Genomic DNA, 27,283 nt, shown 5'->3' with positions numbered 1-27,283 from the left:
GAAACTGGTAGGTTTTCGCCTGTTTGGGGATTTTATATCCAGTTTACTTCGTTTTAACATTGCTATTGCTTTGTATGTCGGGGGGGGGAGATTCATGTGATTGGTTGTTGGTCGCGTTGCTCGCAAAAAATCCCCAAGCTTCAGATACGCCCACCTCCAAGCGTCAACGCATGCTGCTGTGTGGACGCTCCGTGAGCATCTCAGTCTGACAGGAGAGCTCTCCTCCACCCTGGTTGTAGAAACATCTACTTCTTATATCCGTTAGCGCAGCTAGCACCAGATTCTAATAACAACTGCGCCGGTACCGGTGCGCACTCTCCCTCTCACACTCGCACTTTGGCTGTGAGCTGCGGGCGCCTGATAAGCCAACATCCCCCACTTTCATCACTTACAGCACCCATCGTACAGGGCAAATGAAAAGTGTAACCGGGGTGAAAAGGGTGTTACATTTACTTAATTATGAATGTTGTTACATCAAGGCCAAAAATTAGGATGAGCACCAACGGTCAAAAATGTTTTTTCCCCTCCCAGAGCTACCAGCGCACCGCCCCCCAGATCTGGCGCCCTAGGCCATGCCAAAAATCGGCCCTGCCTAGTACATACAGTGGCAATGTCTCAACATTTAGCAAAAATACACCTTTATTGAACATACAGTAACACAATACTACAAATCCACATAACAAACAAAAATGAAAAAGGGTCATCACTATTATTGTAATAACAATTTTTTTTATTAAAATAATAAGTGGCGACCCTTTTTCATTTTTTGGGTACCTGGCTGGCAACCCCTAGTAGCGGCGCCCATATTTCAGCAGCGGCGCTGCGCCGCCACTATTTGTATATAGGGGAAACACTGCCCCGCAAACGATAACGGGTCCCAAGATGGATAGATCTGCAAACGGAACGCTCTGGGGGGCCAAGCGGCTCCGTGTGTACGTCCTATACGATCATTTCCTGATAACGATGAAGCCATAGCCCCACCTCTGCTGCTCACTGCTGTAGCTTGGTCAGTAGCTACTGGCTACTGCTACTGACCATGCTACAGATGTTAGTGCAAAATCTACAGCTCCTCTTCCACAACCATCAGCAACAAGTGGACATGGAGAACTACAGTTGCAAGAAAAAGCATGTGAACCCTTTGAATTCTCCACACATAGCGTTGTGTGTTCCTTCCAAACAACTCAACTTTGGTTTCATCTGTCCACAGAATATTTAGCCAGTAGTGCTGTGGAACATCCAGGTGCTCTTTTGCAAACTTCAAACGTGCAGCAATGTTTTTTCTGGACAGCAGTGGCTTCCTCCGTGGTGTCCTCCCATGAACTCCATTCTTGTTCAGTGTTTTACGTATCGTAGATTCGTCAACAGAGATGTTAGCATGTGCCAGAGATTTCTTTAAATCTCTAGCTGACACTCTAGGATTCTTCTTCACCTCATTGAGCATTCTGCGCTGTGCTCTCGCAGTCATCTTTACAGGACGGCCACTCCTAGGGAGAGTAGCAACAGTGCTGAACTTTCTCCATGTATAGACAATGTGTCTTACCGTGGACTGATGAACATCAAGGCTTTCAGAGATACTTTTGTAACCCTTTCTAGCTTTATGCAAGTCAACCATTCTTAATGGTAGGTCTTCTGAGAGCTCTTTGGTGCGAGGCATGGTTCACATCTGGCAATGCTTCATAAGAATAGCAAATTCAAAACTGGTGTGTATTTTTTATAGGGCAGGGCAGCTTTAACCAACACCTCCAAACTCGTCTCATTGATTGGACTCTAGGTTGGCTGACTCCTGACTCCAATTAGCTCTTGAAGAAGTCTTTAGCCTCGGGGTTCACATACTTTTTCCACCCTGCACTGTGAATGTTTACATGGTGTGTTCAATAAAAACATGAAAACATATCATTGTTTGTGTGGTATTAGTTTAAGCAGACTGTGTTTGTCTATTGTTGTGACTTAGATGAAGATCAGAACACATTTTATGACCAACTTATGCAGAAATCCAGGTCATTCCAAAGGGTTCACATACTTTTTCTTGCAACTGTACATGAACAGTTGAACAGTTGAACTACATGTTGCTAAATCCACCGCGGGGCATAAACAGAAGGGCAACCATGCTCGGGGGTCTTCTTCGCTACTTTTGGTGTATTGTGTGGCGAAAGTACAGCACCACTTACAGGCCCGGCATATGTACTACAGCGTCTCCAGCGCTCCTGAGCGGTCTCGTGTGAACGGAAGACTTTTTTGATATCGTATTTGGTTCGTTTGCGTTTCGTATGCGTTTGCGTGTAAATGGGGTCTAAGAGGCTCCGGCTTGACGAGGTTAGTGAAAGTTGACTGAACGCTAGAGACCGGAGAATAGAGACACGGCAACTAAAGCTTCCCTTGTAACGTGTTTATATGGATTTATTAAACAGACTGCAAGTCACAATACAACCTGGCTTAGAGGGCTTTTAGGGAGGGGTGAAAGCGCACGCACGGGCAGGATGTATAACGCAAGACAAATTGAGAACATCATTGCGAAAGGGAATGCAGCAAAATAATTGTTTTCTTTCGATTATGTTGTTTTCATGATCGTTGCATGGCAAAATCGAGATTAAAATACGATTAATTGCACAGCGCTAGAGTACAATCTTAATGGGAGAACAGAACCGATGGCAGTGCTATTTATGGCGCATTTCCACTGCACGGCTTAGTACGGCTTAGTACGGCTTAGTTAGGCCTTGGTAGACCAGGCTCACTTTATGCTGCGTTTCCACTACAGTTTAGTAGCTGGGGTAGTAATTATAGTAACGCAGTTTAGGCAGAGCTGTGACGTCATCTTCAATGCGAAACACAAAACCAACATCAGCCGTTAGCCGTTAGCACTCAAGCTCACAGCTCTTCATATCTGTTCAGAAACTAGACAAAAGTTAAACAAGTACAAACCACAGACTGTCTGTGTCATGGTGAATACAGTCGCTGCTTTATTTATGTCTGTAGGCCGTTGTTGTGAGTGTGGACGGTCGGAGCATATACAACGTTAGCTTAGCCGATCTGCATTCAGAAAACACGCATTTTAAAAAGGTTTTTCGCCTGCGGTCTGTCTGCAGACTTGTCAAAGCATTAATTCATGGTTTTTACTAGGGGTCGACCGATAATCGGCTTAGCCGATATTCCGCATTTGACCGATAATCGGTCTTTTTTTTATCAAATTGCCGATAAAACTTTGGCTCTGATGCGGCCGTTTCTCTGGCTGCAGTCACCACTCTGTGTCCCACAGCGCTATCTGATAGGCTATTACTGAAGATTTTCCGGGCGGGACCTTCTCAGATTACAGGCAGGTGCGAAAGAATGCAGACACAGACTGAAGCAAGCAGCAGCGCTGAGCGGCAGAGCCATACATGTGTTAAACCGAAGTTCAATAAACATCCCAATCCCCTATGCTGAAGTTGCAAAAACACCACGATCTTATGATCCAATTCTATCAGTTTCCCAGTTACACAGGGACGCGGGAAGTCAGTCAGAGGTGGGGGTGCGTGCAGCGTCTCGCAGCGGAACTGCGAGTGGAGCCTCGCAGTTTTTCAGGTTATATGTGAAGCTCATTAGCTAGCCAACATGTATCTAGCAAATGTTTAGCAAAATATTAGAAGTGAGGCTACTAGACTAACGTTAGGTCTACTGTGATAGCCTCACTTTTAATAGTTTGCAAAACATTAGCTAGCACTAGTGTTTTGCAGTTGCTAGCAGCTTATTGGGATTGTATGCTAGATAGACAGATATAATAAAGCATTATTGTTAGTTAAGCATGTCAGCCTGCAGCCCCACTTCTTGTCTCTCTCTAACTCATTGCAGATGACTGCACTAAAGAAAAGGGCACAGAGAGGAAACCAGTTGTAAGATGTTTAAAAGTTCATTAAACATAATATATGCTTAAATGCATTTCAAAGAAGTTGTGTTGAGTTGTGTTGGAGTTTGTGTTATTCTACATTTTGACACCAAGATTTTCTGATTTTACTGCAAATGTATATCGGTTCCAAATATCAGTTATCGGTCTCCTTGATTACTAATAATCGGTATCGGTATCGGCCTTGAAAAAGCCATATCGGTCGATCCCTAGTTTTTACTAACCGGTATCAGTATGTTGTTACTTCAGCATCATTTTGAAACGTGTATTACAATTAAATCACGGTCAAATATGTTCATTTTGTTGTAGTTGCCAGCGATTCTCTCACTAGTTTAGCATAACCGGTTGTTGGCCCGGAAAGAACCTCGATTTTGGAGAGCCAGAAAAACTGTGAAAAATACCCGCAAGCCGGAACTACGCCTCGTGGAAACGCAACCAAAAACGGGCCGGGCAAGCTTAAACCGCGCTCCGTGCTGTAGTGGAAATGCGCCATTAGATGATGCAAACATCTGGCATCACAGTAGTGTTGTCACGATACCAACATTTTGGTTTTGATACCGATACCAAGTCAAGAATTGCAATTCAGATTCTTTTTCGATACTTTTCTTTTATTATTTTCATGATCAATACAATTGTAGTTTATCTGTTAAGTGTTTTCTTACAACATGGTCTCTTCTTTATACTTGAGTTTATGCGATTTCTTTGATAGTTAACTTTATATTTTATTAACATGCAATAGTACAGTATTATACAGCGTCTTTTTTGTCAACAAGCCGAGGCGCAGCGGCAGTTGCACTCCCACTTGCAGCCACTTGCTCCCCGTTTTCTCACATGCTCTGGCAGCTAGCGCGTGCACGAAAGAGGGGAGGCACTTAGTGCGTGCTTGAGAGGGAGGGACTGCAGGCACGGCTGCAGTGCAGGGAGTGGAAGCAGAGCGCTGAACACACGGCTCTAATTAAAACAGCGCTTTCTCACCGGAGTACTTTTCCCCGTCATTCTTAAAGTATCGATACTAATGAAACGGAGGATATCGCGGTATCTTTCAAGTAGCCGTACACCGTGCAACACTACACCACAGTAAGAATTATTATTATTGTACTTTGAACTTTCAAAGGGGCCTGGGTTAGGGCTGCACAATATATCAAATATGAATCTCGAATCATCCGCCAGAGCAAACTAAAAGGTTGTCCATCTGAGGTAGGGCTGCACGATATTGGAAAAAAACTGACATCGCGATTTCTCCCCCCCCCCTGCGGTATATATTACGGGTTTTTTAACCTGTTAAGGCCCAAAGTCCCGGCGGGTACTTTACTTTTTTTTCACGACACTGTGTCTCAGGGGATCTTAATATTTAAGAACCTATTAATGTGTTATACCAGATTAACGGAAATAATCTCAGATAACTGACGATACAAACCATTTTTACCAAAACAAAACACAAGTCTCATAAGAAGCATCTAAATGACCCCTGAGCGAAAAATGCTAACGCACTTTGGCACAGAACTCAAGATAAAAGATACCCTTATTACTTATCGTAGCTGCATTTACAATATATCCGATTAAAGCTGAGGTTCCACAGATTATTTAGGTATATAGTATCATCACTGAGTGATCTGAACTCGGACAGGGGAAGCAAACACAGACATCACAACACGTACCTTCACGTAGCTTCTAGGGGAGATGTCTCACCGTAGCTGTCAATCTGATCAAAAGACGTGTTCAATGGCATTAAAACGAGAAAAAACGCGGCTGAATCGGTTAATCCATAGGTTTTTAACGTCTCTGTATAAAAAAATGATTTCATTTATAATACATAATTCCATTTTTATGTAAAGATCGCAGAGCAAAAGTTAGCTGCTAATGGTAGCCACCAGAGTGGCTGCTGCTTCCGGTCTTGGCTATGCGGCAGTCCAGCGCAGTCTAACACACACACATTACCAAATAAGGAGTGAGAGTGACGCGTAGCCAAAACCCGAAGCTGCATACACTCTGGTGGCTACCATTAGCAGCTAACTTTTGTGCTCCGATTTTTACATAAAAATGGAATTATGGATTATAAACAATTGCTTCAAAGCCACAGATACATTATTAACCTATGGATCAACCGATTCAGCCGCGTCTTTTCTCGTGTTAATGCCATTGAACACGTCTTTTGATCAGATTGACAGCTACAGTGAGACGATCTCCCGTAAAAGCTCCGTAAAAGGTACGTGTTGTGATGTCTGTGTTTGCTTCCCCTGTTGCGAGATCGGATCGCTTAGATACTATACTTAAATAATCTGTGGAGTCTCAGCTTTAAATCGGATATATTGTATGTGCAGTTTCGATAAGTAATAAGGGTATCTTTATTTTGAATTCTGTGCTAAAGCGCGTTAGCATTTTTTTTTTAATGAATAAAACCGCACGTCCCTGCGGTGTGAATATCGCGGTTATCGCCATGACACGGTATATCGTTCAGCCCTAATCTGAGGCAAAGGAACAAAAAGAAAACTCACTATAATGACGGACACACACGGACACACACCTTCCCCAGTTGTGTTTCTCATGAACATCAGATGGACAGAAGGGAAAAGCAGTCCAGCAAGAGGGACATTCTTCTACAAACACAACTTTGACATGAAGTGCTTTGATTTTAGAAGCTTTTCCCTGGTCGACTGACAGAACTTTATCGGAATTTATCAAAAATTGTGAGAACTAGATTATGACTGTTGCTCAAAATTATGGACAACCGGATGAGATTTATCTCTACTGGATAAAGGCATTTCCCCACTAGGGTAGTCACGAGTACAACGAGTACAACAACAACAACACGAGTAATGCTAAATACCTTACTGCAAAGATTTTGCATCAAAACTATTCCTACCAGTGCAGGAGGTTACCACTCGTCCAATAAAATAAAAAGGTTCAAATGCCAGGCAGTAGACCAACTACCACGATTCTATTGACCCAGAGCGTCATTTGGCAATCTGTCTGGAGGTAAATTGTTGTGTAGCCATTTTATTATTTTTAATATTAGTGGAAAGAGAGGATTTGATGACCTGCCTTTGTCAAAGTTGAAAGGAGAAATTAAGTTTGAAGTCTTCATTGGGAATACGGAGCTTCTGTTTTATGAAATGTTACTGTTGGATATGTCCAATCCGTACATTGCGTTTGATTTATGCCTTTATTCGCAGTGTGATAGATCAGAAAAATTGTCTTAGCCACGAATACTACTGTTTTGTAGTATTAATGACCAAAAACAGCAGTTCAAAAACTATATAGACACGGAAATACATGAAAAAAAAAAGCCTCAATGCTTCAACTGTAGCAGCGATAGGGCTGTTGAGATGCTGAGAGGCCGGTGTCCTGGGAGCGCAGTGTTGGTCGCCATTAACACAGCAATGTCCAGTTGCCTGAATAGACCGGGACCAGACTGGGGATAAGAGACACACAATGGAGAACAAAGGCCAAGTAGGTGCTATCAGAGGGGTGGGGGAGAGAGCAGTGGACAGCAGGGACAACGCGACACAAAATCAATCATCTGTTTCAGAGCAAACAAGCCAACAACCATCAGTTTGAGACTCGCAAACATACGAAAAAAGGAGAGACAACAATAAACCTAGTGTTGCTTGACTACCTTTCTTATTCACTTCTGACTTTCCATTTCCCTCTAAAGGAAAGCTAAAGGCAGGCTGCTTTTATATAAAGAATGAATCGTCATCATAAAAAAAAACTCCAAAACTAAAAAAGGTACGCAAATTAAACCTAGCCTAAATCTTCATTGTTGTCCATTTGAGATTGTTGGTAGACACACAGGCTTCACAATGACAGTACTCCCTGCAAGCCATGTTGTCTTCAAATATGGGGAGGGGAGTTTTCCAAGGACAAGTCTAAAACAGCCGTCTCGTTAGATAAGCTCATGCTCTAGCATAACATAAACCAGAAACACCCTGTGCCTGTCACACGTGATCTTCATGACAAACACGTTTACATGACATTTCCTGGCCGACTGTTTAATCAAAAGCGACAGAAAGGCTTGTCCTGGCTCCAACAACATTAGCAGAACAACAAACATATTGAGACTAACCAATACCAAATTTGTAAGGTGTCGCACAAGACAAAAGTCACAGAGGATTGGCAGCCATTTTGAACTGCTGTAGGGCTTTAACTGTCCTGCTCTGACTGTTACAGGGTCAAAAGGAAAACAACGACTAAAAGATCTTGAGGGGAAAAAAGTGTAAATGTGTTTGTGTATCTTCCCAACAACAACCATTTGATCAAGGTGACAGAGCAAGGCCCCTGTGAAATGGAAAAGCCTGGCCAGAGCCATTTGTTTCCTCTTTTGTTTTTAGCACTGCTGCTGTGCATTACAAAACAGGGCAGCTGTGAGCGCGTTGGTGTCGAGTGGCTTGACTTTGGTGCAAACGCTCTCCTGCTTGTTTTCTGCTGCCCTGCTCCTTATTTGCTCTCTCTTCCCCTGACAACACCCTCTGAGTAAACACACTTGGAAACGTGTTGCACATATTGCAATCTACGTTTCACCTTGAACAAAGTATGTGGTATTCTCGATCATTATTTGGTCTCCTTAGTTACATGAGAAAAAAAGAGACACACACAGGAACGGGGGAGAGGAACGAGAAAGGAATGTGGTGAAGCCTAAAATGTCTGCCTGGAGTTCTAAAGGTGGACCACTCTGATTATTACTGAGCTTTCTCCTGCTATAAGTTCGGCCAAGTATCACAAGAAAGCGAGACAAGCAGCGTGACAGTGAGAGAAAGAAAAAGAAATGAAGGACAAAACATAAGGGTGCAATGAAACAAGAACGAGAGAGAGAGAGAGAGAGAGGAGAGAGAGAGAGAGAGAGAGAGAGAGAGAGAGAGAGGAGAGAGAGAGAGAGAGAGAGGAGAGAGAGAGAGAGAGGATTACGTAGATTGCTTCCTCCGCCTCCTCCATTATTCTCCCAAGAAGCATTGCTTCTCGGCACGAAACAGAATTAACCAGCACAGCCCTCTGCAACACTGCTCCCCCAACGCAGAGAAAAGGCTGTGCCAATTGGAGCAGCTCCAGAGCTTCTGCACCAATAGGAATGCACCGAAGAGGCAGGCGTCAGAGTGACTTGTTTTTAACCCTGTTGTGCAAGTCGGACAGACACACAACACACAGCAGCTGCAGAGGGGAAGATGCAGAGAGGGCTGGGTACATGGACTGTTGCTATATCTATCCCCCATGCTTCTCATATGCAAAGAAAATACAAATAAATACATGAGTTGCTATAAGCCAATACATTTTAGTTAGGTTAAACTACAATTCAAGATTAAATGCACATAATTGATTTAATAAATGTAATATGTTTGATCCGTATACAATACCCACAATACTTGCTTGGTTGACTTGGTCACATACAAGACGCAGGAAACCTTTTTAACATATCAATAGCTACACCTGCTCTCAATGCAAGGATACAAAGTGTCATCAGCATGCAAATGAAAAGCTAAAAGGACAGGGTTCTCCCCCTCCCTTATTCCTCACAGCAACACCCCCTGCTCCCTCTTTTCCGACCGTCTGCACCAAGACAGAATCCTGTCTTCTCTTTTTGGAAATCAGCCAGTATCCTGCTTCGCTCTGTCTTTTACAAGCAGGAACAAAAACCGGGATTACAATTCTGTTGCGAGTATGATCCAGACACACTACAACACAGTGCTGACACATTCTACTTATGTTTTCAAGGGCATGTCACCTTGCAGTTACATTTCTTGGTTTGTAACCACTCTGTGAATGAGAGAGACAGGCTTTAAGTCTTTAGTAAACACAAAACTGGGCCAGGCTAACCCTTGTATGGTCCAATACATTCCTTAGATCCACAATGTTTTAGAGGCCCACATTGGACACACACACACACACACACACCACACACACACCACACACACACACACCACACAACACACGACACACCACACACACACACAACACACAACACAAACAGCACACACCACACCACACCACACACACACACACACACACACACACACACACACACACACACACACACACACACACACACACACACACACACACACACACACACACACACACTTTGAAAGCAGTCCTCTCTCAACGAACGTTGTAACCCAACACCCACAACACATGTATCTCACTCCAACACATAGTCTGAAGCTGCCTGAGAGCACTGGAAAACCAACATGGCGGGTCAGAGCAGCAACAAGCTGCCAAGCACTTCATTCTTAGCTTTCCCAGGGTGGCAGGGTGAGTTAAAACGGCACGTCAGGGTCAGGGGGATGCTGGGGGGGGGGGCTCATGTTTCCAATGGTTCTGAGAGGCCAGGTTTGCATGTTGCAGCCCAGTCTATTAAAAGATGTGAAACATATTCAGAGAATGTCAGTCGCAACCAATGAAAACAAGGATCAGTGCACTGCATCATGGCTTCCAACAGGCATCAAGATCAACCCAAATACTTGGTGCTGGCTGAATGCTCTCAGTGGGGCACAGGTGAAATATTTGTATTTATGGAGCAAGAAACACACAAATACATTATTTCAATCTCAAAGAGTTGATTTTAACCATGTTTTTGGGTGGTTCGATTATCCTTGATCAGTGAACGCAGTACTTTAAAGTGAGAATATATGAAATATGACTGTAACCGAATCACCCTGACACCAGGTATTGTGCAGAAAATAATTTAATCTAAACGAGGAAAGATTTCTGAGAGTATAAATTGTAATATGTTTGGATCTGAAATGATGACAGGTACGACACAACTATCTCTGCAGAGATGTAATCACACATCCGTGGGCACATGAATTGACCTAACCATGTCCGAGGTATTACAATGAGCTGGTTCTCCGTGTACCCGGGCCGTGCTCCGCACGATGCGGGGCTGCGCGCTGCAGCTGAGGGGAGAGCAGCTACAGGCGATGGCGAGGGCAGCCATTAATGCTCTGAAACCGCGGGGTCCTAATAAATATAAAAACTCACAAAAACATAACACTGGGCGCTTTCTAATCTCACAGTCCATTCTGCCCTGTCCCAAACCATGTAGTGGCTAGCTCACAGATCTCAGTGTTACATTTCAACTCGGAATCATTATCCACTATATTTCGGAAATGTATAGATTAATATTGAGAACCAAACTCAATCTAAAAATGGGAAGGGTTACATGTATTGCATTCTCTCATATCAATAAAGGTCTGAATAATGTAATGCCACGCAAGTTCTTTACAAACGCATCCGCTTCGAGGTCGCTAACTTGCTTGAAACTTGTGATTGCTGCATACCTACTCAACAATGATATTCACACGTTGAAATAAAAATGGAGGCTAAAAAAGGAAACAAGAGCTCCCCTCTAAATACCACCCATTTCTCTTAACCGCCACAGAGGCTGGGGGTTGGTAGGTGGGGGAGGTGAAGAAGAGCAAGTCACTACCCAACAGATCTGGTTTTCTGATTGCTGAATACCAAAACACACAGGGAAAGAATAACAAGCACAAATAGAGAAAAACACAACCCAGCCACAGCTCGATTCACACGCCTGAGCGAAATCAGGAATGTTGCCAAAGACAGAAGCATTAACATGAAGTAGTCGAACACCACCATGATGCAGACACTATTATTTCATAAAAATAAACGTATAAGTGCAAAAACCCACTGCAATAATAGATGCAGCTTAAAAAGTCAGGTTTAAACATAGTTAAGGTCCATGCAATGTCTGCAGAAAATAAGCGGTTCAAAATAAGGACACAATCAACTGGAAAACATCCAAAAAGTTAGCTTAAAAGCTAATATAGCATTTGTTGCCTATGGCTGGTCTGCTAACAAACACAGCAGCTGGCTGCTCAGCTAACATGAGTCGTCAATAATGATCTAATTGCAAGTTATGTCATTGATAACTTGAAAAATTCGACAATTTTGGCGTCCCAGAAAAACATTGAAGACATTAATGTCGAAAGGACAGTGCCCAAAATATATTTTGGCTTCCAACTAACAAGTTTGCATATTATCTTAACGATACTGCCTGATTCTGAACTTCCCTACTAAACACATCTGTTGTAGGTCTACCGTATTTACAGGCTCTTACATTTACTTAATTGCATAGATGTGCTGCTGGAGATGTTTGGTCTGTGTAACGTTAGTGTATGTTTAGGCTTTGCGGACACACATTATCGAAACTTGCTCCACAAAAAAAGATTAAAGCAATAGTTCAACACGACACCAATCCGTAGCTTAGAGGGTTTGTGGCAAAACACAATATCCCTATAACGTGTATTGGTCGTCCAGGTCGTACAACATTATAACGTTAACCAAGTGTGACTGGTTTGTTCCTGGTATGAAGACTGAGAAAAACTGAACTGCAGGGACCCTGAATGGAGCAAACGTTACACCAGTCAAACTCTCGAAAACTTGCAGGATGGTGTCGAAAGCTTTGGAGACATGTTTGCTTAAAATAATGTTTTAGCATGATCTATTATAACACTATTAGTGTTGTGGATTTCCACACTAACAAGCTTGCCATCAAAAACAACACGAGGAGCTGATCAAAAAGTCATGGAAGATCAGTCCAGACACAGAGCAGCACTGAGGCAGACCTTCAACATGGAAAGCTTGTTAGCAATTCACTTTAAAATGTGTAAAGATAGTGAGGACAACCAACTTGTTCTAATAAACTTATGTGGACGCTGAGGAGTTAGCCAAGTTGGTTAGCTTCATGGGTACGTTAGGGGGACTGAAAACATGATCAATACTTGTCTGTAAATGGAAGCAGTAACATACATATAGCACTGTTATATTAACAAATATTCAAAGTACTCACCTAAAGAGGCATTCCAAACTTGAACAAACGAGGCAAATGCATGTACAGTGGGAAGTCCTTAGAGTATCCCAACATCAAATCCAACCAGACCAGTAGGCCTGCAAATCGGCCTCGGAGTCTCCTGTATCCTTTGCCCTTAAAAGTAGCTCCCCCTCCAGGGGTAGGAAACAAACTTCTCAGCGTCTCCTACGCATAGGCGGAAAGTTAAATTCCCTGTCCTGTTCAGGTGCACTGCATCCATTGAGTGTCTATTATAGATCCCCGGTGGATAAATCCATGTATTTTAGTGTATTGTATATATACAGTCGCTATTTATAATGGGATATATGCTGCTGTATGTGATACAGGGCTCTGATTCTGTCTCGGGTCCTTACACTCGCAGAGGCGCCCATCCCCCTCCTCACCGGCATCGACCGCGGGTCCCAGCGAAACTGACACACAACCACGCCACGGGGTTTCCCTGGCGACAATGCAGGGGCTCTCTGGCTGGGCGGCCCTTGCTCTGATGTCCCGCCTCTCACTAATGATTCGATATCAATGTGTCAGTCATGTTACACACGACGTATACATGAGAGTCTTTGGGTAATTTACAGCGTCGACGTTTTTTTTCCGCTAACTACGTCAAACGGGGCGGGCTCCTTTTTCAGGAGCGGTACGACATTTCAGTTCCATTAAGATATGTGTTTACTGGTGACTGCAAGCAAGGAGAGCGAGAGGGGCTGAAATCGGGAGACGCTTTGACAACCAACTGAGGATCGGTGCCTCCTTATTTTCTGGAAATTATCGTTATAATATGAGAAATTCCATGGGATTTATTTTAACTCGTTAGTGGGATTATTAATGCTTTTTATTTGAGGGTTGTATGAATCTATTTAACGTGGAAGGAGCTTTCATAGACATTCAGAGTAGCGAGCGTTAGCTACACGGGGTCTCTAGGGCCCAGTTCCAGGGACACCAGAGTCAGGGTTGGCCCAATGGGTCAGCCCCACCTACGGCACGTCAGATGAATGGAGGATGAGGTGTCGCTGTGTAGCATCTGCTGAGGGGTTGGATAGGGAAATTGACCATTGCTCCTGAGTTGCATCAATTGATAACTTCTCCCTCCAGTCCTACCTCTGTTCCCGCTACCGAAATAAGTCTGTTCCGCACACTATGCAGAAATACTGAACAAGTGAACGACACTTCCCGTCAGCAGCGGCTCAATAGAACCATTTCAGGGAGTTGTAAGAGGAAATGGCCAGCTTTCTGTGATGTTTAGCGTAAGGAGATTTGAGACGCGCCCTGGTTTTATTTTTCATTAAATTAAAGTTATTGTCGAGGCTACTAAGCACATCGAATACATTATTTAACAGAAGTAATACATTGTTTTCATATAGCTTTTACAGTCTACTTAACCAAGCCACTATTATAAACAAATAGTGATAATAACGCGATTGGTTTCTTGGCCAGTCATGAGAATCGAGGGGCAACTCGGATTGGCTGTGGAAATAAATGCCAACGTCATTTGTTGCAGAGGTCTGACCATGGATGTATAATAAGAACGGTCTGACGAGCGACGACATTAGACAGCAGAATAATTGTGTTGTGGGGCTTCAATAATTAAAAAGATGTTCATGAATCTGAATCAGAAAAACACAATTAGGGACGTTTGCATTTTATACATTTGGGTATGAATGTATATGATAACGCGCAGGAAGACCGACCAAAGCAGTGATCCGGATGTGGTTTAATAGTATTACACGATATTTTACACCTGTGCTGTGACACTTGACATTAAAACAATGTGCTGTCAAACCATCATAATAGTATCACGCTATGGAAATGATGTAAACATTCACATTATCTTGCATTAGTAACAGGTGTGAACACAAGCCTGCTAAGCCACTGACGACAATGCATATTTGTAATAGATCAATTATATGAAATGAAGGCTACGCCCTACAGTAATAACCAACTTCCCTTGGTTATTTATACTTTCAACTGAATATGCAATTCTTTTCTAGGAATGACTTCCTCTCTGTGGTATCTACTCGGTTGTAGGTTACTAAATAAACACGATCTCCAGAGTTATTTCCAACTGCACGTCATGAGGTTAATATTTACAAACTCCCCGGCCGGACTCTCATGGTCGGCAAGGCCATATTTCACAATGCTGCCATTGTTACTGCGGTGAAAAAGCTATGTAATATGGCCGGTCCTAACCACGCACTGCAATATGCCATTGGCCACCCTCCCCCACACTGCTCCAGCCCCTCTCTCATATGCATTGTCTCTATGTTCAAGTGTGTAAGAACAAAACACGATTCAAGATGGTTGTTACTTAATCTGGAGGCATTTTAATTGTCTCCATACATAGTCTGAAGCACTCACACAAATGGCTGTAAAACATAGGAGGTATCAAAGTGTCGACATGTAACTAAAATTGACAGAACTTTGGGATTCCAACTTGTCTACTGAAATGTACATTTCATATCGCATGCATGCCACCGCCGTTTCTTTATGATCTGTTACAAATAAAATCGTTGACATTAAACCAGGAATTCTGGGAGTGGCAGCTCATGCCCGCAAATATTTGTAAATGAGAACATAGACACAGCTCAAACATCATTTTGTGTATTAAGATTAATAGTGTGCAAGACTATTCACCAAGTCTATAATAATTGTCATACACACAATTATCTGCATTTTGTCAAGCTGTAAATGTTACTTCATTAAAGTAACTTCATTAAAGTGAACTATCCCTCACAGGCAGTCAGTGCATACGTTAGCCCAGCAGACCTTTACTTCATGACGTTTTGGCTCCACATAACCTCTCGACCGCCATCAATTCCAACAGTAAATCCAAACATTTCAATTTAGAGTTTTCTCCCTTTTGCACAAAGAAAAACAATACAACAAAGTCCAGTAACTGCGCATATGGTTCAGGATGGCACACCACAGATTATACAGTATATGGCCCGCCAACAGGCAAATGTATACAATATATAGCCATTTATCCATAATGAGTAATGTTATTGATTCTATAGGATAGGGGTCTTTGGGGGAAACGTTGCATACAGACACAAAATCATTTAAACATCAAAATTAGTGTTCACAGATGATCAGTTAATAGTTTATCCTTCACTCAGGAATAGTGGATCCAACAGGGAAATACTACGTCTGCTATGGGTATAATTATAATTACATCGTGTATTTGTCTAAAGTACATTGCCCCTTGAATAAGCATATTGGTTCGGCCACCAACTCAACTTTTTTAACTTTGCCATATCTGAAACTGGACCACATACTCAAGGTGTTTGAAATGTTCTAATAAGACTTTAGTAAGTAAGTTGCCTGTGTGAAAAGAGAAAGGTCACCAGAAAAAGAAAATTCAACGGCCTACGCCTCGTTACCCTGTGAACAACCGTGCTCTCTCCCCTCCTGCTCTTAAGGCCGGCTAAGCGGCTCAGACAAAGAATGAAAGGGAAACAAATGGCTGAGGGGGTTTGTGTCTGGTGTTGGGACATGTCTGGATTTCCCTTGTTCTTCAGGTCTTTTTGTTGTTGTTGTAAAGGTTGCCGCTTGCATGCCAAGACTCTCCCTGCCGCTGGGAAATAATGCCTTCTGCTGGATGCACAGTGGCACTGCAGAGCAATGCCTCCCCCACCGTGGGGGTCAGCCCCTCAAAGCAGCTTCAGACTCCCAGTGACGTTGTTCACCATCTCTTCCTCCCCAAGAATGGCCAGCACGGTGCGCGACCCAGCTTCCACCTGCCACACAAAAAGGTCTTCATGTCAAGGCACTTGTTAAAACTGAAAAAATACATTTTCTAACCAAAGATTTTAGTACCAATAATTGGACAATGTTTTGCGAATAATTACTAGTGCTTCCGAAAGACAAGTACACACCATATTACTTAAAGAAGGTCCTACCTGGGTGAGCCCTGCATCTTGGACCAGGTAGGCGGGTAGACTGAGGCTCATGGCCAGGGCCTGCAGCTCCAGTAGATGAGCCACATTAGTCCCCTGGACCACCACCTTCTTGGATCTGTATCAACACCATGCACATTGATTTTCATCATTAATGTTCATTAGAAACAAATTCATTATTTAACAATATTATAATCATCAGAGCAATGATCGAAAAAGAAAAATGCAAAGGAAGTACATCTATCCCTACTCAGTTTAGGGGCTGCATTTCTTTTATATTCAAGAGACTAAAGGGGGACTAGCGTGAACACTCCAGGAACTGTAGCATTACTGGATAAACATTTGGGATTTTTGCAAACAGCAGCTGTAGAACATGCTTGCTCCTCTGTTGTGCAGGTCTTACCCACTGTGGTCCCACTTCCAGGCCATCTCCCTCCAGCTGTTCTTCTCTTGTAGAGCCTGGTACAAACCCACAGCAGCGTGCCCAACCTGGGCTGCCACCTGCACACAAACACTACTGATGTCACCACTACATGGGAATCTTTATTTAGGCCATACTGCAAATGGCCTTTATGTGATGTTTCAGACCAAGTTCAAACAACTCCATACGGGAAAACATAACTCAGCTCTCTAATGGAATGCAAACTGTTCAACTAAATTGATATGAAATCCCTACAATCACTGTTTCACTGCAACTGATTTGAGCATGAAATACTCCCACGCAGAGCAAAAGCACAGAAGAACATCAAATATTACAAAGTAACACAAATTAAAACCTTTGTAAAACACCCACAAATATAGCAGCTTTACATCACTGTAAAACCGAGATTCAAATGGAGCTACGCCAAAAAGCCCTTCCTTAGTTTTGGTGAGAGGAGCGGCATTGGAACCAACCTTTCCGACCCCCATGGCCAGGTCCATGTTCACCACAAACACCATCTTGAACATGAGGTCATCGTCCCCCTCTTCCTGAGAGTGGAGCAGACAGAGAGACACTGAGATTTGGCTTTGGACAAACTTCACAAGGTCTAATGTACCAAGGTGTACCTGTGGGGACTAAGGCTATCTTATGGGCACCTCATTCTCCAGCTTGTTGAAGTAGTACATTGCCGCCTCCTCGGCAGACACGTTCCGAGTGTGTAGAAGTGCCTGAAGAGAAGGAAAGGGAAATGGGCATATTAGTTTATAATAATGTGGCCATACCTGTCACTTATGTTGGTTGACAACTGATAAATACATATATTCAGTTATACCTCTTTCTTCATAACTGGTTCACTCACACTGCTCAGTTTATACTGGATCATTATTTAGGATATTCAATTATTGGTCGTTTTAATACATGACTTAGAAGAGGTATCAAAACCACAACACTGGAACCAGTCAAACATTACCACATGCTACCTTTCTAAAGGAACATCTAACAGTTGACCTTGCATGAGCAGCTAGGTGCCACTGGTATGTTAGGTGACGGTTATCTACCCTTTGCATTTGCATATCTATAGTGTTAAAAAGTGTGAAGGACAGACAGGAACAGTCTCGTGTGGCACACCTATGGTATATGCTATATACAAATCATTGTTTTAAAAGCTCACATCTTATGTTATATTTAATTTAGTAGTTAATTCACATGCTATTGCTAAAATGTAAACCAACGTTATTTTGTTTAATAACATAATATAGTTACATGATATTTTTCAGGTTTATAATTTGTTTATATTCATAATTATGTTCCTTTAAGAATCAATGTGTCTAATAATAATAATAATGTAAAACAGTCATTTCTTGCCTGAGACGGTTTTCATACAGGGACTATATCATACAGGTACAACCCTCATCTAAAGAAGTGTGCTTAGCTGCCCACCAGGATGCCAGGTCAAGGTTCACACTGTCGGCTAAGCTACTAAGTGAATACTTCAACTGTAAAGAAAAGAGGACTATGCTTTAGTCTTTTTGTATGTTTTGTTTTAGCTAAGTCTGTAGCTCTCTTTGGTAAGTCAAACCCATCACAACCTGTCCCTGAATACATAAACCATTCTGGAATCATCTGAAGGGGCTACAGCTAGAAACTATGCTCAGAATAAATGTTATAAGGGAATTCTCTATGTAACAGCGGTACATTTGAATGTTTAGCACTAAAGTTGTCAAGTAAAGCAGTGTTCACATCTCATAGTATCGATCAGGGGGAAATGTTGTGCATGATCAAGATACCATTACATTGTAGCCAATAAGGTATAATCAAATGGACGGCGAAGTGCTACCCACTCAGGTTTTCCATACATCTTTCAGTATTATTAACCATCAACACAGCTATGTCATAGCTTATAGAAACATGAAACATTCACAGTAGCGCACATCATTACATGTTGATGTACATGTGTGCTGTCCCACCTGTTTGGCTGCCTCCTCTGGGATGTCCAGCTCTCTGAGCTGCTGCAGGAAGACAGGGTTGACATCCTGAGAGCCGGAGTCTGGGCCTGCCTGCTCTGAAGGCTCCATTCTTCACTGGAACACAGGCAGTCACAATGAACACCTGCTCACAACCGACGCACAGGTCAACACAATCAAACTTTGGAAAAATATACATCCCGTCCACAATCGACAATATTTATATGAATGACTGTGTGCATTTTAGAGAGCACTTCTTATTCTAAAGGCTCTTTCATTGTGCAGGCCTCGAAACGCAAACATGATATTTGCGCACATTGCTGGCTGAATCGCTTACTAACACAAACTGTACAAGCTAATGTAATGATCAGAGGGCCTGCAGCGGTAACATGAACACTTTAAGATTTAAACACATAGGAGCTCTTCTGGTAAACTGACACAATGTACATAAAGTAGTTTAGTTAATGCATTGATATATATTATTTTGCAAAACGTCATACGTTTTGGTTATGATGTTACTTACCAAGCAGGGCCGCATTAATGTAATAAGATATGACACTTTATTCATACGCAAAGGGAGATGTGAAGGGAACGAATAATATCGCTACACTAACAAACAGCCACAAAATAGGTTTTAATGTTGCTAGCTCTGGCTGTTATTTACAGCTGTTAGCTCATGTTACACACCATTACAATTAGCATCGCAAACAAAGCACCTAACGTTAGCACCGTTTAGCTTTGGTTTATACTACCATTTCGAAATATTTCACCAATAATACGAATCACAAATTGCATTACGTTGCTTAACTTCAATGCTTTCAAACAGTCATGTAACGCTCAGGCAACCTTTATTGCTTAAAAGCCGTTGTTAAAAAGGTAGCTATGAGCATAGCATTAGCCGCTAACGCTAACTGGACTAGCTTCCTTCCAGTCAGTTGCAGAAGTAATCCCATGTCAGTTACCTGTTCTGCGCAGCTAGCTAGACAGCAGGAACAACGAAGGCGATTTCCTCACAGTGGTTTTTAGAAGTCTCAATTTTCACCCGCAACGCAACACTTTCCGTTTGAAACAGAGAACATTCAGCGTTACTCCATTTTGGACCCTGTGTTGGTTGGAGGATGCTGCCTCTTGACGAATGTGGCGTTCCAGATATTCTGCTGATATTAGTGATGCGGTGGTGGTCATATGCTGGTGCATTATGAATATGGGCTTCCCTTCATTAAAAACGTGAGGACGAGTGCTTGCTTTAGGAAACATCTATTTTAATAATCGAATCAAAACATAATGGTTGTTTTTACAATGACTGTCCATTCGAATATGTTAACCTGAATAAGCAACACCGTATATTATAGGCTAGGCTACTTGTTTATCCTGTAGCAGCTGAATAGCAATAAACTGTGAAAAGGTCTGTTTAAATGAAGTAGTACACAGAGGAGCCTGGTTTTTTTTGAAGAAGGAAAACAACAACTTTTAAGAATACTTTATTACATCAGCATCTGTGAGAATGTGCACCATCTCTTATTAAACAGGTTAAACCACTACAGTTACATTTTCAATCAATATGTACACTGATATTAACACACACAATAAGAAACATCCTTAAAACTGCTCATTGCAGAGCCTGCTCTACATTGCCAAATTTGTACAGCCTAAACAGGTATAATGTTCCTCTTGAAATGACTTTATTATCACTGAGCTTTTAGTCTTATCTGAAGTGACAGTGTATGACAGAACAAGCCATCCGTTCATGAGTCATTAGTTTCTGTATGTTAAGTCATGTAGTAATAAACCTACAGGCTACATTCTCACATGCCTGGACCCGGGAATGACATACACAAACACTCTTCATTCACTTTCATCGTTTTGGTCGCTGATGACTAACTAGGGCTGGGTACCACACCTCATTACTTTCGAAATCCACGCAGGGTCTGATTTCCTGTCTCTTTGGGTTTCCCCTTGTGTTCAACTGAACCCAGCCTCTAATATCTGCAATTCCTAACCATTACCGAATGGGTACCCAAATTAAAGGGCAGTCCAACCACACCCAGCCCTACTGAAAGCCACCTCGTTCTGTCATTTAAATAAGAAAAACATTTGCTCATGTATAAAAGGTCTCTGTGCTCTAACTGAACAGAACTGTGACAAGATCAGCAATATCTACTGAACCAGTAGTAATATAATCAATATATAAACTTGTATCAACTTGACAAAGCTAAATGCCAGACAGACCTTCAGCAAAGGAAGCGGTGCCACCTTGTGTTCAATACAAGAACTGTTTACCAGCCATGATGTCAACACCAAGAAACCTCAACACGTACCATCATCATAGCGTAGAGGTGAACCATGATTTTAATACATTGTTTAAAACTTAAAAAGGAATGTTAAAATGTACACAGTTAAAAGAAATATGACTGACTAACAAAATAAAGCACTGTGGTGTGCACTAAGATTCCACTTCATGGAGTTTCTTTATGGAATTACTTTTACTTTTCCTCTGACATCATTCCAGTGATTTGTACACTATAGACACATGAATAAGTATAAAGGCGAGAAACTAAAACAGAGTAAACTGACATTCAGTCGGGGAGCAAGTACCTTAAAATGCTCTAATGAGCTGGTTCTGATTTCCAATCTCAATTTCAGAAATGTGTGTGTGTTCGTACTGCGGCTGATGAGAATCTCCAGCTGGTGTTGCTCTGTGTCAAAGACGGCAGATGCTGCACTGCTATACTGGTCATTTTAGCTGCTTGAAATCTAAGTAGTAGTGTTGGTGTTGTGTCAACAGCATCACAGGAAAGCAAGGTACATCAGGCTGAGGTAGAGAGTGGCAGTGACTCAGCCGTTTTCTTTGATTAGAAGGGTGTAAAAACAATGTTGTGACCAAGGTTTCATTCTAAAACATGTCCATTTCAGAGAAAGAATATGGAAGCTTAGGTAATCGTTTTGTGAATACTGCAGTCATCTAAGTAAATAACCAGTTACATCAATGCTTTGTACTAAAAAACAGAAAATTGCCAATACAGAGTGTAGATTGACAAGCAGTGAAATGGACACGCACGCACACACAGAAATAACTAATACAGCAGCGACAAGCACACAAGGCATAAGAGGTACAGCTTCATAAATTCACTCTGAGGGACAACAGTTAGCACACAGCTGTGATCAGCCTGAAGATCAGCTGACTGCAGATCAGCTGCTGTGTAAGTCCAGCAGGTGTTCTTTAGAGATAAACACAGAGAAGTTTCGCTTTCAAATGTCTCTTCATTAGGTTAAGGAGAGCAGGCCTCATTGACTCCAGGGTTCTTGTCAGTGTCCACGCTCTGCTCCTCCTCAGAGCGCTCAGACCACAAGGTGCTTTCAACTCCAACCTGAGTCTTCTGATCCTTAGCAAAGCAAATGTTTTTTCAAAATCTCAGTGCTCCTTGACTTCCTCCTGAACAGAAGGATTCATTTCAGTCTGCCTGTGGCTCTCCTGCTCTCAGGTCCAGCTGCAGGGTGTAGGTCTGGTCCCCCCCCCCTCCCAGTATCAGCCTGCTCTGTCACAAGTCTGTGACTTTATTCTCCACGGCGGCAGCGATCTGCTGCAGTCTGTAGCCCAGCTGCATCTTCTGGGCTGTGGGGTCCTCCTCCAGCGCCGTGATGATCTGAGATCACGCAAGGATGGGAGGAGGGAGAGTGAAGAGGAGGAACACAGATGACAAACACCATCAGAACACAAAAGCACACACCTTCAGAAGCACACAAAAGAGTGTTTTCTACTTTAAAGAACCTTCTGTTTGTTTTCTCTTATCTTAACTAAGTCTCAGAGGGCAAGGGCTTCTGAGACACGTGTGATTTTGGGCTATACAAATGAGTCTAAATGTCAGTCATCTGAACGTTTATGAGAAGAATTACTGAAAGAAATGCAATAAAGAATATTTATACATTTGGGAAGATTACTATGCAGTGGGTAGGCTCTGTTATCCCCTACTGTTTCAGCTTGTTCAACATATTCATTAACAATTGCCCCAATAAACAGTCAAACAGGCAGCAACACATTATAACAACTATTTTTGTAATGTCTACGAAAGTGTCACAATGTTTAACAAAGTCAGATATAAACCTGATTGAAGACATTAAACATATTCTGCAAAAGAAGAACAAACTACCAGCTCCTCATCTACTGTTCAGGTATTTCATTCAGCGTAGAGTGTAAACACAAACCATACAACTGATAAACTGCTGAGTCACACTGAGGGTACACACCTGGTCGTAGTATTTGTTGATGTACTTGTACAGCTCGTGCAGGGCCACCAGGTAGTTTAGCTCCCCAGAGTAGTTCTGAAACACAAAGCAATTAGGTCACGTGTCCTGTGTGTGTGTGTGTGTGTGTGTGTGTGTATTCTGTGCACGTACCCGAGACAGTTCAGCCAGAGCAGAGTTCATCTCCTGGTCACTGGCTGAGATGGTCTGCCTGATGTCCGCATAGTACCTTCAATAACAGCAGTTACAATTAAAAAAGAATACAAAAGTTAAAAGATATCTTCAAATGCAAACCCCACCTGTAACCAACAGTATTTTATACTTCATAACATTTATTTTGTTTTATTACAGAGCATTAATATTAGACAATAACATTGCAACATGGATCGAATGTAAGTCATATTGTTCAAGGAACCGTTTAACACTATGTTTTAATGAGCCTAAAGGGTATTTGTTGGAATTGTGAAAGTTACTTTTTGCCATACTATGTAATCAAACATTTAACTCATCAGGTAACATTTGCTCTAACTCCTATTATTAGCCATAACCTGCCATTTTCATTTTGTGACAGCCAACAGGCTATCATGTCTCACCATAATCATCCCTTACATCACCATACTCATCAACAAGCAAGCGGCATTATCTTTTTTTTACTATACATATTGATAGTAAAGTTGATCTTTTATGCCTAAACTAACCCGTTAGTTAGCCAGTGTTAGTGTTGAGCGTCATCATTCATTCAACATGAACTCACCTTTCTACCATTTGCTTGTAGCGGGGGATGTCTCTGGCATACAGCAGCTTGTTGATGGGAGAGTCCTGCTCAGAAGGACAAGGAGATGAGAACACAAAGGGGGGAGGGGGGGAGCATTTACAGCTGTAACTGTTCCCCCTGTTAAAGTGCGCTCTTGTTTTTCATCTTCAGTCTCTTGTGAAAAAGTAAATACGTTTCAAACTAGACTGCCCCCGAAACAGCTATTGAAAATAAGAGCCCATATAGGATGAAAGTGTGTTCAATCTAAGCTCATGAAGCTCTGCTCACCCGGCCCAGCTTGTGCTCGGCGATGGTGCAGGAGTCCATGAAGGTCTGAGAGATGACGGACAGCACGGCGTCCACGTGGTCCGAGGCCTGCACGTCAAAGATGAACTGAGGGTTCTTCACAATGTTGATCCAGAAACGCAGAGGCAGACTGGAGAGGAAGAGGAGACATCAGACACCTGGCTCCAGCACCTCTGAAGGGCTTTGAGTTCATTGTGTGTGTGTGTGTGTGTCTCGACTGTACCTGTTGGTCTTCCAGATGTGTATGGTCTCCGGGTCGGAGATGCCGTGTTTGGCCGCCTGGTCGTCCAGCAGGTCGAAGAAGTATTTGACGGCCAGCGGGACAGGGCGGCTGGTGCTGAGGATCACTGTGAACAGGTCGTCCACAAACTTCTGCAGCGTCCCCTGGAGAGCGAGAGGGGGGGGGGGGGAGGAGGACGTTTGTTTGTTACTGCTTTCACTGTGTACCTGCAGTGGGTTCATGTTGCAGGATTTATACGTGAATGTATTTTTTATTTTGCACATGAAAACGTTGTGCATTGTGTGCACATATTAAGTCCCAGGCTTTTCTTTTAAACAATACAAATTGTGCAAGAAGAAACTGGATAAAAAAAAAAAATGGTGCAGATTATGTCACAAGACCTATGTGCAAGTAATGCAGATGAAGTAAACTATACATACAATAAATAAGCCAAATGTTCGAAGCGAACAAGTAAATGCAGGAGTTACATGTTAATATAATATGTACTTTATTATTGTAGTAATATATTTATTGTGAAATGCAAACAGATCAATATATCTAGTCAGTGTGTGTGTGTGTGTGTGTGTGTGTGTGTGTGTGTGTGTGTGTGTGTGTGTGTGTGTACCTTCATGGAGAGCAGGCGGGTGAGGTAGATCTCAGGGATGGCCTTGGCCCTCTCTCTCTCCCTCAGACTTCCTCTCCGGTGTTTGGGCAGCTCGGGCTCCTCGCTGGCCTTCACCAGGTGCCACAGCCGCACCCCCCCCCTCATCTGCATCCTCCAGCATCGGGGTCTCTGCACACGAACATGTTTGGAAAGCTTACATTATTACAGTTCACTGACCGGGGACCGTGCCCTGTTTCTCCTTCACATTAACATAAACAGAAAGATCAGCATTGTCATTGTGCACACTCCTTCACATTTCACTGAGGCTGCGTTCACACCTGATAGTCCGCTCTCTGGTGCGCACCAGACCACAGTTTGTCACATTGTTTCATTTCTCAGAAGGTTCGGTTTGTGTTCACACGGGCAAAACTCAAACGGACTATACACTTTAAACACAAGTCATGTGCACGGAAATGCTGTTCACCCATTGGTCAGACATTAAGGGGGTAAAACGCAAATCCCGGCAATTTCTACCGGAGCCTCCGCCATGGAGCATCGGCACTTTCGGCAGGTTATTCTCATGCTGCTGTTAATCTGGAGATCAACAGACGCTAGCGGCCCGCGCATATGATTATATAATCAGACAACGTGCGTTCAAAAACATTATAACACATATAATGAGAGACGTTCTGCAGTCAGGAGGTTTCACCGACGACTGTGTTCTTACTTTTATGTATAGTTTTTAGTTTGATAGTTGTTTTTACTTTACAGGACACTGTTCAACTCTTCATTCTGCTTCACTCTTTCGCTAACGATTTTGAAGACACCCGCGTTCTTGTGACACGTAAATACTACGCTTCCTATGTTTTGGTGCGGACTGCGTTCACACCAGCGATGACTAGGGATGGGTATCGTAAAGGTTTTAACGGTACTACTACTTTTATCGTTACCACTTATCGGTCCGGTCCTTTAACATTACTCTTATCGGTTCTTTTGGAGAGAAAACAATTTGGTAAACTAACTAACAAATTGTGAACAAAACTAACATTGCTTTTTATTTAAATAAAATAAATAATATTTCACATTAAAAGAAAAAACAACGTTTTAACAAATCATATTAAATAATCTGATGACAGAACTGTAAACAGAATAGCTGAAACTTTAACAAACTAAATAACTCAGTTTCCTCTAATCATTAACCCATGCTTGTATAATGGAGTTAACTCTGTGTGTTGCTGCTAGCATACATAACACCTGACGTGGAAACGTTACTCGTGGATGGGGCTACAGAGCTGCTAGAAAGACGGTCGAACCCGGTGCATTCCTCCGTCTGAATGTGGAGCACTTTTGATAAATGTTTAGACAAATTGCTCGTGTTACCGCCCTTACATGCTAAACTCTTATTGTGCTTTTGGTAACGAGCATTGTCGACATCGAGACGGCTAAAGTTTAACCACACCTCGGAGCGCGTTCTCTCCGCCATCTCCTCCGTGTGTGTGTGTTGCTGCATGGAGCAGCTGCGTGTGTGTAAACTGCCACGCCCCCTCGCACACAGACGGGGGAGAGAGAGATCTCTCGTCTGGATTGGAAAGATCGAAAATACAAAAAATAATCATAGACGCATTTTGCAGTCTTTTTGAAATATTAGAAACAGAGTTGGCGTTACTAAAACTGCAATGTAATGTTTGTGTAGTAATAATACATGACATATTTTTTACATGTCTCCAGTACCGATAAAAAGACTGATAACGTCGGAGCTTAACGATACCACGGTCTTTAATAATTCAGCCCCGGGGACCGTTTAATACCGGGGCTCGGTACCCATCTCTAGCGATGAACCGCTCCAGAGTTCACTAGCAAGCGCTCCCCGAGACCACCTATTTTAGCGGACCAGAGTCCGGTTGTTTAGTTCACTTCAGAGGTCTCGGACTGCGTTCACACCGACCCAAACAAACCGCACCAAGCGGCTAAACGCACCAGGGTTCGATTCAACCAGACTATAAAAGGCTGGTGTGAATGCGACCTAATATACACTTCAATGCCACAGACCTAAAGGAGCAGTTTGCGGTTAAGTATCTTGTCAAAGGACTTTAAAATAATTTGATAGCTTGGGCTGGGGTTCAAACCGCTGACCCTCAAATTTCCCCCTGAGCCACAGCCGCCTTTTCTAAAATCAACCAAACC

At 42.6% G+C, this 27,283-nt stretch overlaps 3 protein-coding genes across 5 annotated transcripts in view; all 3 read right to left on the bottom strand.

Annotated features, from left to right (window-relative positions):
• Positions 1-13,152, bottom strand: part of setd5 (SET domain containing 5) — a 48,496-nt gene extending 35,344 nt beyond the window's left edge. Inside the window, exon 1 of the mRNA XM_034220729.1 lies at positions 12,681-13,152. The gene's annotated coding sequence lies outside the window, so the exon portion shown is untranslated. The remainder of the gene's footprint in view (positions 1-12,680) is intronic.
• A 1,838-nt stretch (positions 13,153-14,990) lies between these two features.
• On the bottom strand, positions 14,991-20,178 carry si:dkey-19e4.5 (UBA_like_SF and PTH2 domain-containing protein). Of its 3 annotated transcripts, none has more exons than XM_034220735.1 (7): positions 19,936-20,178; positions 18,977-19,090; positions 17,666-17,737; positions 17,483-17,557; positions 16,992-17,089; positions 16,592-16,706; positions 14,991-16,429 (listed from the first exon to the last, which is right to left on the bottom strand). In XM_034220735.1, the coding sequence occupies exons 2-7, from the start codon at positions 19,082-19,084 to the stop codon at positions 16,343-16,345; spliced, it is 555 nt and encodes a 184-aa protein (XP_034076626.1). In that variant the 5' UTR covers positions 19,085-19,090; positions 19,936-20,178; the 3' UTR covers positions 14,991-16,342. The 3 variants fall into 3 exon arrangements, with proteins under 3 accessions (XP_034076626.1, XP_034076627.1, XP_034076628.1); XM_034220736.1 differs by having other exon boundaries at positions 18,977-19,118; positions 19,936-20,148; XM_034220737.1 differs by lacking the exon at positions 19,936-20,178 and adding an exon at positions 19,772-19,892.
• A 260-nt stretch (positions 20,179-20,438) lies between these two features.
• Positions 20,439-27,283, bottom strand: part of plxnb1b (plexin b1b) — a 134,983-nt gene continuing 128,138 nt past the window's right edge. The window contains 8 exon segments of the mRNA XM_034220733.1: positions 20,439-22,617; positions 23,219-23,293; positions 23,369-23,444; positions 23,970-24,034; positions 24,258-24,405; positions 24,499-24,659; positions 25,121-25,258; positions 25,260-25,288. Coding sequence (XP_034076624.1) covers positions 22,513-22,617; positions 23,219-23,293; positions 23,369-23,444; positions 23,970-24,034; positions 24,258-24,405; positions 24,499-24,659; positions 25,121-25,258; positions 25,260-25,288 — 797 coding nt within the window. The 3' untranslated portion in view covers positions 20,439-22,512.

This window comes from Gymnodraco acuticeps, unplaced genomic scaffold (genome assembly GCF_902827175.1).
Source record: "Gymnodraco acuticeps unplaced genomic scaffold, fGymAcu1.1, whole genome shotgun sequence".
Lineage (NCBI taxonomy): Eukaryota > Metazoa > Chordata > Actinopteri > Perciformes > Bathydraconidae > Gymnodraco > Gymnodraco acuticeps.
This window is presented reverse-complemented; position numbering and strand designations above follow the sequence as displayed.

What these genes read in the sequence shown, in the direction of transcription:
- si:dkey-19e4.5 (XM_034220735.1), bottom strand. Translation starts at nt 19,084, where the DNA reads ATGGAGCCTTCAGAGCAGGCAGGCCCAGACTCCGGCTCTCAGGATGTC. An exon ending in CAGAGGAGGCAGCCAAACAG is followed by an intron (nt 17,738 to 18,976) that starts GTGGGACAGCAC and finishes CCTTCTCTTCAG; the next exon opens with GCACTTCTACACACTCGGAA. An exon ending in TGGAAGTGGGACCACAGTGG is followed by an intron (nt 16,707 to 16,991) that starts GTAAGACCTGCA and finishes GTGTTGATACAG; the next exon opens with ATCCAAGAAGGTGGTGGTCC.